The following is a 12,768-nucleotide window of genomic DNA, read 5'->3' as shown; positions in this document are numbered from 1 at the left end:
CAATCAGCATTGCCAATTTTGTTGTCATTCCCTTTGGCCTGTCCATGGCTCCCTAGGTTTTCCCTGAGCCAATAGATGTGCAGACTCTGCAGAGCTTCAGTTGGATCCATCTCACACAATGAGGCAAACGAGTCTAGCACTGGGGGGAAAAATAAGATACGTAATTACCTGTATCAAATACACATCGGGGAGGGGACAGGATGGCATGAGAAGCAGTCTACATGCTTTAGGAGGAGACCCACACCACCCCCATACCTTTCTGGTATATTATTTCAGTGATTATTGCTGGCAATAGAGTGGTGCACTAGATGCTCTTTTTAAATGTGAGTACCCTGCATTGGGGTTTGTTTTACTTGTGTTCAATAAATTGTTCAAACTTTACTCTCAAGCGCTTTTATTTTTTGCATAAAATGGAGGTATTTTCACTGAGGAGCCCTGGGTGCAGTTTTTTCCCTTCTAAGCCCAGAGGAGGTTCAAATGCGTGTTTAGACTGAGCTTAATTGCAAAGTCGCACGCTCCAAGGTGAGCGTTCAGTACCTAGATCACTGAAGGGAGGACACCTTAGCACATTTGATCACATACCAAGCTGTTTTTGTGATTGCATGAACTACTCAGCATATTGATTAGAAGCACAGCACGACACTTTGCACATGAGCACTTAAATATTTTGAGAGAGAAAACAAAAATATATATATATATATATTTCCCCCACATACAATTTATGGCCTTTTTATGTATTTTATGACTCTAAATATTTTTTCACATAAACTAGAACTATATACTTACTGTGATTTTGATTTTCCACTCCCTTATTTACTTCACTATTGATCATTATTTGTGTGTTTTTTATGTTACGCATTTGCTATCTTATTACTGGGTATAGTGCATGATACCTAGCAAAGCACTTTCCTCATTTAATTAATTATTATGATTTTAGCTGCTGTATTTTATATTTGTCCAATACCATTTTTATCTATGTACATGATGAGATAATTTGTATAGCGTGGCATAGTATTTACTCATTTGAGTCTAGCACTAGACATGTTCTCATGCCGGGGCCCTCCAGATCCAGTTTGTATTTGCAAAGAGGGTCATGGTTTTTGAAGCAGTGGCATACGCCCAATTTTACTGTAGACTTTTCCAACACATTCAGGCCATGTGGTACAAACAGACTCGATCATTGGGCTGCCCAATGCGTCTAACCCCCAAGGACAGAAGCTCTAGCGACAACCCTGTGCTGGAGTTAGGGAAGCCCTTTCCTGCTGAATTGTGAATGATTTTTACAATGGATGTCCATCTCTTGGGCTAGAGAGACATTTCAAACATCTTGTTAGTGAAGGGACTTGGTTCTTGAGGGAAGCTCGTTTTCAGATTAACATTCTGGAACTCGAGCAATTGGGTTGTCCTTTCAATGCTGGACTCCTCTATTACGAGGACACTCTACGAGTTTCCAAGCAAAAATACTGTGGACAGGGGCAGAACTTTCATATTCTAGCCTTATCTGCCATCCCAGTTGGGAAACATGCACAGTCAGACTTTGTTGGCCATCTGCACCTGGATCTGGGTAAAAGGCTCCTTTTGGAGATCTTTCCCGTCCCTTTACCACAGTTGAGGAATGCCAGATGTGGACCTCCTTGCATCCACCTTCAAAAACAAATTGGATAGGTCTGTCACCGGATACTTTTAAGTTTTAATCTTGTATATCTTTGCTATGGTCTTTCCGTGCCTTCATATTCTCCCTCATCTATCCCACAGGTTTGGAAAGGAGGGCATTCCAGTGATTCCCCATTGCAAGAAATTGGCACAGAAGTTTGTGATACTCCCAGGCTCCTGTCAGGCACTCGGTGGGCACTTCCATATCATCTGAACCTTCTGTCCCAAGTGATCGATATTCAGCCATAGTCCTGAACTTTATGTACCAAAAACTATTGGCAAACAGAAGGATTTTAATGCAGAAGATTCATACTCTTTTATACATGTCTGTCCTGCTTTTAAGTTTTATTACCTGACTGTTCACCCTGTACACTGACCTGCGCACACACAGCTTAGCATACAAAGATTGGCACCTGGAAGCTGATCTGGCTGAAGATGTGAGCGGGGGCTCCAGGCATGCATCGCTGGATAGAAGGCGAGTAATAAATAAAGGAAAGCACTTGAATCCACTCAAAAATCTAATTCAATTTAGAGGATAATTCTGTCAATATGACGGGCTTCCTTCCCAGGAGCACAAACTTATTATAGAGGCAAACAATGAGGGAGGATGTGAGACCATAGCGGGCTCACGAATGCTCACATCAGGACAAGAAAGCTCAAGAATATAATAAATGAAAAAATGGTAAACTTTATTAGAAAATTCACGCAAACATCTTAAACAGTAAAAAGATTTATTTCACCTGTGTATATTTGGTATAGTTATAGAAAGGACCCCACAGGTTTTGATGGGCGTATCACCTGTGGAGTCTTTTTACTGTTTAAGATGTTAGCGTGAATTTTCTAATAAAGTTTACCATTTTTTCGTTTATTATATTCTTGAGCATTCTTGTCCCGGTGTGAGCATTCGTGACCCCCCTATGGTCTCACATCCTCTCTCATTGTTTGCCTCTAGAAGGTGAGTGTAGTTCTGCTCTTTATTCAGGGAGTAGCTCACATCTCTCTCCCTGTTCATTCCTCTGTTTCCCCCTGGGGTCTCAATCCGGTTCTCTGAACTCTTCAGAAGAACCCCCCCCCCCCCCCCCCGGATCTATTAGGCATATTCCCTTATCTAACCTTACCTGTATTGTGACCTTTTTTGTGGCTCCCACCTCTGTAAAAAAATAAAAATAAATAGCTCCACTGTTCAAGACCACACAAGTGTGGTGTCAGCATCCCAATTGTCAATAGAATAAACGCCAAGATGTACGGGACTTTAAAGGCAACTTGCACATCAAATAGGTTTATAATAAAACGCACATTTATTTGTTTATATTTAAAAATTTCGTAGTTAGTAGATGCATACAATTAGAATGGCTGATTTAACATGCAAATTCCATGAAATACATATATGAAACATAATGTCTCCACTCCAGCCTGACTCATTTCAGGACTCAAATCCTTTCTTTAGGGGTATGATGGAGAGGATTCAAAGTGTCTTAGCCCTTGTACACGCGGTCGGAGAATCTGTCGGAATGTGTCCTATCGGACAGTGTTGTCGGATAATCCGACTGTGTGTGGTATGCATCGAACTGATTCCGTCAGAATATCCGTCGGACCCAATTTTCCAACTTGTTGTAAATATTTTACGACAAACTGGTCCGATCGGACATACTCCGATCATGTGTAGAGAATTTTAATTGGATCAAGTGCCACGCATGCTCAGATCAAATTCCTACATCAAAGCTATTGGCTATTAGTCTGAATGTAGTCCCATCGTAACGAAATTACGTCGTCATGTTCTGAAAGATCTGATTTTTCAACAACTTTGTCCGACCGTGTGTATGCAACAGTTTCACACAAGATCCGATGGACAAAATCCGACGGATTTGGTTGCCGAAATCTCCGACCGTGTGTACAGGGGCTTAGGCTTCTATAAATGGAAAAAAAAACATGAGGTTCACTGTCGGTACATAGTTATACAGACCAAAAAGTAATATCATAGATTATCTGGTAACCACCTACCATATAAAGTAAACAAGTTGTTATACAACCATATATATATTTTTAAAAGAATTAGATCCACTTCTGGCAGATATCAAAAGGAGCTTAGTGTTAGCTGCCTACATATTTCTCTCACTAGAGTTTAAAGTGAATTCAATATGTAAGTTGCGGTTTGTTTCAAAATATTTGTACATAAATTTATGAGTATTTTTTTTTCTTTGTTTTTCTAGATAATTCCTCACAGCTCATTAGAAGGGGGATGAGGTGCCACTTCATTTGTGGAAGGAGTAACCAGATTAAAGGGCCAGGCCTGAAGACCTTTCACAAGGCTTTTTCATTATCACTAGGATATAACTATGGGTATGAGAATCAAACTCAACAGCAGAGACCACCCCAGCAACCTGCTACGTGAGCTGAACCAATCTCGGTTGTCTGGAACATTTTGTGATGTTAATATCGTTGTGGGAAATAGGTCTTTTCCAGCTCATAAAGCTGTACTTGGCTCTGCGGCTGCTTATTTTCAAAAATTATTCTTAAACACTGATTTGGATATGGCTCGAACTTATGTGGTGGATTTCATAACCCCAACTAATTTCGAGAAAGTCCTGAGCTTTATCTACACTTCAGAGCTTTTCACTGACCTTATAAATGTGGGAGTGATTTATGAAGTTGCTGAGAAACTTGGCATGGCAGACTTGATAAAGGCATGCCATGCAACCTTTCCTGATCTTGAGGGCTCATCTGGACACAAGAACCAGTGCTCTGTGTCCTCCAGTGAAGGCCGTTCAGGAACTCTAAGTGCTAATTTAACAGAACATAATCAAATTGAGTCCAAGGGTAATGGAGTGGACAACCATCTCCCTCCTACAGAAAAACACTTTACTGCACAGACAGATATATCTGGTTCTTTGAAAGGAGAAGAACATGAGGCTAATATAAATCAAACAGCGCATTTTCCACTGCCAGCAAAAACAGAGGAGCAAAGTTCTTCAGCAAAGTACCAGTCCTCCCACTGTGCATTGAACACCGGATTTGGTCCAACGAGCACCTGCCCTCCCTATAAAAGCCAGCACAATGGTGATTACAATAAAACTAGCTATTTTCCAGGGGATTCCTCTGTTAGTGGAAATTCCAAGGAGTCAGCTGGAGGTTTTGAAGCTATGGGTGATCTTCAGTTGGATGATCTGGAAGAAGAAACATTGCAGTTTGACGAAGCAGGAGATGAAGATTCTGGTCCTTCTGGGGAAATTATTGAACTGAGTGATGGTAGTGAAGATGAGTTGCTATTATTTGGTCAGGGAGAAAATCAGAATGGAAAAGCTATGCCTTGTCAAGTGTGCAAGAAAGTGCTGGAACCTAATTTACAGCGTATTCGCCAGCATGCTCGAGAACATGTAGATCTAGTTAAAGGTAGCTGCAAAGTTTGCCAGGCCCGATTTCATGATCGTGGTGCTATGATAACTCATGTCCTATCACATATTGGCATCTTTCTCTTTTCCTGTGATATGTGCGAAGACAAGTTTTTTAGCCAGTGGCAACTTGCCCTCCACAGAGGACAGGAATGCATTGCTTCTGAACATAACATAATAGTTCAACCAGGTCAGCCTCTGCCTGGGGAAGTCAACACGTTTGTGGGAGCGCTAGGTACTGAACTTCAATGTGGAGCCTGTCATAGGACCATGTTACGTGATTTCCATTCTGTGCGGTCCCATGCTTTGGAGCACCTCAACAACAAAAACCTGTCTTGTGGACTATGTGATCAGAGACACTTAACACTTTGTGGTATTATGTGGCATGTTTTATCACACATGTCCATATCTGTTTTCTCTTGTTCTCTCTGTGCTAGCAGCTTTCTTGACCGTCATTTGCTGGAAAAGCATATGGCTGTCCATCAGAGCACAGAGGAAGCATTATTCCGCTGCCACCTTTGTTCCCAAGGTTTTAAGTCAGAAGTAACTTATCGACAGCACCTCAACCAGCATCGATGCGGCAGTATTCCTGTAGACCGTCCCGGATATTCTGAATTCTCCCAACTCCAGATTTCATTGGCTAAGAGAAAAGCCCCCGAGGATTTTACAGTAGATGACCATTCAGTTGTAGGACAGACAGGCCACAGCAAATACACTTGTAAGGTTTGTGGAAAATGCTTCTCCCATACTAGTGAGTTTAACTATCACAGGCGCATACATACTGGAGAAAAGCCTTATCAGTGCAAAGTGTGTCTTAAGTTCTTCCGGGGCCGATCAACCATTAAGTGCCACTTGAAGACACACGCAGGGGCCCTTATGTACAGGTGTACTGTATGTGGACACTATAGCTCCACCTTAAACCTCATGGGTGAACACATAGCAGTGCACAGAGGAAACCTGCCTTCAGACTTTACAATTGATCAAACATTCATGTACACTATCCACTCCAAAGAAACAGACAAGAATGCTGATAGCTGATGGGTTACAGGGAATGTAAGGCAGAGGACTGCATTTTTTTTTTTATTCTGTCCCATTTTAATGTAGCAGTTGAACACCGCAAGGTATTTCATTGTTTTTAAAATGTTGCTACTAATTTTTAGTTTCTTTTATATGTGTGTTTTTTTTTATTTTTATGTTCACTTGAATTTCAAGTTTCTTTCGTCTACATAAACTTGCATCTCTGGCAAGAAGTCTCAACAGGTTCACGGCTTGCTCTGACATATGTGTTGCAACCTGCGTTTACTGCAGTTTCAAATTTTGGGTTGGGTACATGTTGGTGGTTTGCCTCAGCTAGCTAGATTAGGATTTTACACAAAGATGAAAATATATCATTTTGTTACCTAAAATAGAGTATGTCTTCTTCCCACCCTATAGGATAGAAAAGACTGTTCATTCCATTTAACTATTTTTAAAACTAAACATTTTAGTTTTGGGTGGCTTAGTTTTTAAAGATTTAATGCGGCACATGCAGAACTATTCTGGACACCTTTGTAATCTAGAATTGGGTGAAGAGCCTTTAAGGAATGGATGAGAGTACAATGGACCTTAGAGGTGAAAAACCCTACAACCACTATTATAATAATGATTTTCTGCTCTCCCCACAGAAACAAATGCATTCCATTACTTTAAGTTCTTATGTGAATTGTAATTTCAACTGAGCACTACATTTCTCACATTGATGCAAGTCTCTGCTCTCATACACACTAGAACTTCTTCCAAGGCTCTACCTCTGTATTTATTTGGGTGTAGTGCTGATTAAATAAACCTGTACGGAAAGGAATATGAAAGCTCCAAATGCTGTTGTGCTTCTAGAAATTCTAGTTGCCTGACTGTCTTTATTCACTACTTTTACACCATCACAAGTCACACCAGTGCTCTCCCTAGGCCATTTTTGCTGTTTGTGCTACCCAGCTGCTTTTGGCAGCTCCCAGCTTCTGCAAAATCAAATCTCCACTTGTGGTCCCTGAGCTCACTTATCCTTTTGTAAGCCCAGGGCAGCTGTAGGGTGGAGATCAGTGAACACCCGTTCACCATTCTCTGCATTTTGTGAACCTAAAAGAAGCGATTAGCCAAAAAAAAGTTAGAATCGCAGCAGGAGCTGGGTAAGCAGCAGATTAGGGATTCTGTGTTTGCTGTTCAGTCACACTTTTTACATGACTGCCATTTTTAGAAAATTCAGTAGTTTGAAGGCAGTAGATTTGTATTTAAGGTGTCTATTGGTAAATACAAAGGGGTAGATTTACTAAAATTGCACTCAATCTAGTGCATCTGTGCAAAGTAGTTAATCATCTTCTAACCTCAGCTTGTTCAATTAAGCTTTGGCAATAAAACCTAGAAGCTTATTGGTTTCTATGCAGAAGGGAGTCTGATTTTGCCCTCTCCAGATTTAGTAAACAAACCCCAAAGAGTCCAGCACACACCATACATCATTGAGACACCAGTCATAGGAGGACGATTGTGCCACCAAAGCATTAGTCCAGTCCAAGATAGCAGCAGATAAACAGATGGGGCACTTTGTCACCAACAATTTGGTGACATTAAAGTGCCATTAAGGGTCTCATCGCAGTGCCATCACTGCTGCCTGGGAAAGAGGTCCTTTATCTGAACATGGTGTACTATGTTGGTGATATTGTGTTACAAATTTGGGTGATGTCTTAGCACAATGCACCAAGTCCAAAATGCAAGTTTACATGCATTTTAAATAAAAAAACAAAAAACAAACCTAGTCATCTTTTGACATGTATTTGGACCAGACATACTGGGGGTTCTTTTCGAAAAGCAAATCCACTTTGCACTGCAAGTGCAGTCGCTCTTAATCTAAGGGGTGGATCTGAAATGAGTGGAAGCTCTGCTGATTTTATCATCCAATCATGTGCAAGCTAAAATTCTGTTTTTTATTTTCCTTGCATGTCCCCCTCGGATCTACAGCGACTGCGCTTTCAAGTGCACTTCCAGTGCAAAGTGGATTTTCCTTCAGTAAATAACCCCCACTGTGTTTTTAAAAGGATAAGCAAAAGCCTCTAAAGGCAGACACTGTGGACTTTCCAAGTGCAGTTGCTCCAACGCTTGGTAGATGAGGGACGCCCTGCTGACCTCCATCATCCAATCATGTGCAAGAAAAATGCTGTGTTTTTTAAAAATTTTCCTTGCATGTGATTGGGTATACTCTGCAAAGTGAAGTTTCGACTCCTTTACTAAGCTCTGGAGCAACTGCTCTTGCAAAGGCACAGTCTGTTTGCTTTTAGTAGGTCAACCCTCTTGGGTGTGAAATGGATATTTATATAAAATGGTTAGCCCTATACTGCATTGTAGTTATCCTGCATCAACTTGCATATCATGAGATAGTCTTTCAATAGGGGTTAAAGATCAATAAAAATGGTAGTTTGCAGTCCTCCACTAGGCCTTTTTTATTGCATAGTACTCTGGATACCAGTCAGCAAATATTAACCTGCTATAAGCAGAACATTTTGGTTACCGTCTTTGAAATTCTCCTTATGTTCCCATAGAAAAATCGGGAGGTACCAGTGCGTTCACCAGACTCTTACTGATCACTCAATTTGCTTTTTACAGTTGGAGTGGATTTTGGAGAAAATCTCTTCAGAGAGCGATCACGGCTCAGCTGAAACACTACAGCCTGCCTCCCTCCACATACCTTCTTTTTTTTTCTTCGTCTTGTTTGACTTACAGGTTTGCAAAATCTGTAGCACAACAGTTTAAAAAAAAAAAAAAAAAAAAATGAAGGGCTTTTTTATTTTTAGAGCAAGTTATTTATTAGCGTTTACATGCCTTCTTGAACTTTTTGTAAAGTGAAATTTTGCATTTGTTCTCTCCTGTGCATTACGGTTATTAGGTTGCAGGGTAATGCAAGGCATTTCTGTGCATAAGTTGGTAAGCATAATGCTCAGTTTAGATGCTCACCCTCCCCGCCCCTAGTGGCCTCCTCTTCTGGAGCCCCCATCTTGTGTTCCTTGTTCAGAAGTCTTCATGCTGGTCACATGGCGTGCAGGGTTGTGTCTTCCTTTTGAATCTTTTCCCGGTGGTTGTCAATGTGATGTCAGGGCCACTCTCAGAATCCTTGTATTTGAATGCATGGCACCTTGATGAGATTATAGGGAGCCATGGTGCTTTGCACCACAGGGTGCCCTTTGTTTACTAGGTTAAATGAATGCAGGTTGAGAGAGGTAAGTAAGACATACGCTGTTTTAAACATTTTGGCCTGTAGTTGAGCTTTAAAGGTAATTGTGCTGAAGTGCTTCCATCCTGCATGTACCTATGTTAGTCTCCAAATCAATCCCATAATACCCCCTTGGATCCTAAACTCAGGCAGTACATGGAGCCTCTGCTAAACTGCCACACCTTTTGTCTGTCAAAGACTGAACCCTTAATGCCAACTAACAGAATAATTACTTGTGGTAAATTCAGCTACTCCATTTAAAAAAGGTGATCAGGGCGCTGAAAATACTTAAAAAAAAAAAAAAAAAAAAAAAAAAAAAAAAAGAATTGCACCCAGTGGGACTTTAAATGAGGTGAGCACAAAACGATCAATGGGACTATACAGAGTATACATAGTTTATTAGGGCTGAAACAACTAATCGATTATGAAATTAATCGATTACTATTTTCATAATCGATTAATCGGCCAGTAACATAATGGGATTAAAAAAAAACTAAAATTCTAATATTAACTATTTATAGTACAAAAAGAGAAAATAATTGCTACTGTAAATATTACTTTCACAGTTCTACAGTAAAAAAATGAACCCCTTAAAGTAGTGATTATCTGCTTTTTTTTTTTTTTCTTTCTATAAAGGGCTAATTTTAGTCTTTTTAACCCCATTTGGTTACTAAAGGTCTTAGACCTGGTATAGCTATAATCTATAACATATAATCTATGTTTCTTGGTGCTTTTTGCAGAAACACTACAGTTCATTAAATGTTTTCCATGGGACACGTTCATATCTGTGCTTTTATCAGCCGCCGCGTATTTGGAAAGGGTCGGGGACCTTTGAACGCAAAACGGGGCTTCTTTGGTTCAATATACTTCAATGGAGAAACTGCAGCAAATGTTTAATCATTTGTAAAATGCAAAAATGCAAATTGCAGTAAAATCACATGCGCAGAAATCAAAAACGCACAGCAAAAAGCACTGTAGAAACAGATCAAAAGCAAACTGCATAGGTGTGTACCGAGCCTTATGCTGGCCACACAGATCAATTTTCAGATGAGAATATTTAGACGAAAAATCTTTGTACAAAAAAATTTTTGTTTTTATGTTCGGTTTTTAAAATGAATGTAATTTCTGAATGAAAACCACATACAAGCAGTTTTCTATTTCCAAATTTTCCCATCACTGTGGTTGAAAATGAACGTCAATTTGACCCACTTTTTTTTAAGGTTATTAACCGATTAATCGAAACAATAATCGGCCAACTAATCGATTATGAAAATAATCGTTAGTTGCAGCCCTATAGTTTTATACATTTATTTAAATTGTAGAAAATTCATCATATATGGGATGCATAAACAGAGGTGCCAAACTACTTTCCAGTAATTGACACAGCATACCCAAGCAGCCACGTACATATATATATTTTAAATTGTTGATGTACAGTAATACACAGGTATCGCGAGTCACTGCTTGCTTCTTCAGGAGTAGATGTAAATGCAGTGTATCACTGCCAGGTGGTTTGGCACCTCTGTTTATGCATTTCATATATGATGAAATACAATTTTAATACATTTATAAACTGTGTTTACCTAGTATACTCCTATTGACCGTTTTGTACTTCCCTCATTTAAAGTCCCACAGGCGTAATTTTTTTTTTTTGTTTTATTCAGTTTAGGGATGTCACTGGCAACACCAGACCATTTTCTCTTTGTACTGAAAATACTTCAAGCTTTGAATTTATCTTCGCATTTGCACTTGAAACCTGGCTGTTAGGGATCCATCAGTTTTTAGAGCTGAGAAATGATAGGTGCCTAAATATTTTGTTATGATTACCGAGTTAGGCTCTGTTTACACTAATGCCATTTCAGATGTGACATGAGTCGCATGACAGTGGAAATCACATTGTTTTCAACTCGGCATATCTTGATTTTGTAAAAGGCTTCTGTGCTACTTTGGTACGACTCCAGGACAATTTTGGCCCCATAGAATATGCAAACACCTTCAAAGTAGCATTCAAGTTGCACTACATTATCTCATTGAAATTCTGATTAAAATCTGTTCTCAACAGTGAATGTAGCCTGAAGGTTAGCACAAATGCAGAAAGGACAAGCAATTTCTTGGTTGTGATCTAAACACTAATGCTAATGGTTCACAAGTGACTAAATTGCTGAAAGCGATTCGCTTTGCAAAAGTTGCCAGTACATTTAAGTGCCAAGAATTGTTCGCCTTGAAGTTGACTGCATAATATAGTTCTGATATATATATATATATATATATATAATTATATTATTATTTTTTTTTTTTTGGAAAAAAATATTCACTGTTGAGATCCTCATGGCTTTAGTAGTTGTAGATGTGAAATGTTTCTTCCTTATAGGTGAGCAAGTATGTATCCGAAACCCATGTTCCAGTAAGGCCCCGTTCACCTCTTGTGCACTGTGTGTGTTTTGTTTCTGACGTATTTGTCGCATGACAATTGTGGCAAACTGCAACTTCACAGATTGTGTGAAGCTTGTCACCTGAAAAGGAGCAGAAGTTTCTTTTCAGGCTACAAACACGCATACGGCAGCCCATTTTAAGTAAATGGGCTCTCCTATGTGACGCGCAGAATTGCTTGAAAATTGCAATGTCAAAATAATGTGAACGGGCCTGAATGTTGGCACCCAGAACTGGTGAGCAGCAGAAATGAGGGCTTACCTACAAAAATAAAACGATTAAAAAAAATTGGAAAAATTAAACTTGCAAATTAGTAAACGTGCGCTTTAGAATGCATGTGTTGCATTTGAAAGCACTGATGGGGTGGCTTGGGGGATGCAAAGGTAGACTTTTATTTAATGAAAATACTTAAGCAGCAAAGTGTAGGTTCATGCCATTTGCATTTCAGTTTTTTGGGGGATTTTAACGTGTTTTTGATGTGCTTTTTGCTCTCTTCTATGGACTGCCAAATGCATAAAAATGGACCTGAGCTATTTCCAAAATTGCACTGTAGTGCACAGAAGTGAATGCCCTCTAGCTATAACATTGACTTATCCATTTTAGCGTGTTCTGATGCAAGTGTGTGTGTGTGTGTGTGTGTGTGTGTGTGTGTGTGTGTGTGTGTGTGTGTGTGTGTGAAAAATGTTTGAACAAGCCCTTAATGTGTGGTATAAACTGAGCATGCTAAGCCCACAAGTTTAACTGTAATTGGTAAAAAAAAAGAGTAATAATGCACAGAGAATTTTATTTCTTAAATTTTTCCCATGACTAGGTTATAGACAAACTAATCAGAATAGCTAAACAAGCATAATACAAGCGAAGCAAAATACCTTAGGCTTTCCTGAAATGGAAATGGTGCAACCTGGTCTGTTTTAGCTCTATAATAAACACAGGTGCAGTGTATGTGTGTGTGTGTGTATATGTGTGTGTGTATATGTGTATGTGTGTGTGTGTATATATAATATATATATATATATATATATATATATATATATAAAATATATGTGTATACATACATACAAC

At 39.4% G+C, this 12,768-nt stretch overlaps 1 protein-coding gene across 1 annotated transcript in view; it reads left to right on the top strand.

Annotated features, from left to right (window-relative positions):
* ZBTB39 (zinc finger and BTB domain containing 39) overlaps positions 1-11,521 on the top strand; it is a 40,734-nt gene extending 29,213 nt beyond the window's left edge. Inside the window, exon 2 of the mRNA XM_077483556.1 lies at positions 3,864-11,521. Coding sequence (XP_077339682.1) covers positions 3,990-6,080 — 2,091 coding nt within the window. The 5' untranslated portion in view covers positions 3,864-3,989 and the 3' untranslated portion in view covers positions 6,081-11,521. The remainder of the gene's footprint in view (positions 1-3,863) is intronic.
* The last annotated feature ends 1,247 nt before the right edge of the window (positions 11,522-12,768 follow it).

Source organism: Lithobates pipiens, unplaced genomic scaffold (assembly GCF_037356315.1).
Source record: "Lithobates pipiens isolate NorthernLeopardFrog02 unplaced genomic scaffold, aLitPip1_a1.2 Scaffold_16, whole genome shotgun sequence".
Lineage (NCBI taxonomy): Eukaryota > Metazoa > Chordata > Amphibia > Anura > Ranidae > Lithobates > Lithobates pipiens.
This window is presented reverse-complemented; position numbering and strand designations above follow the sequence as displayed.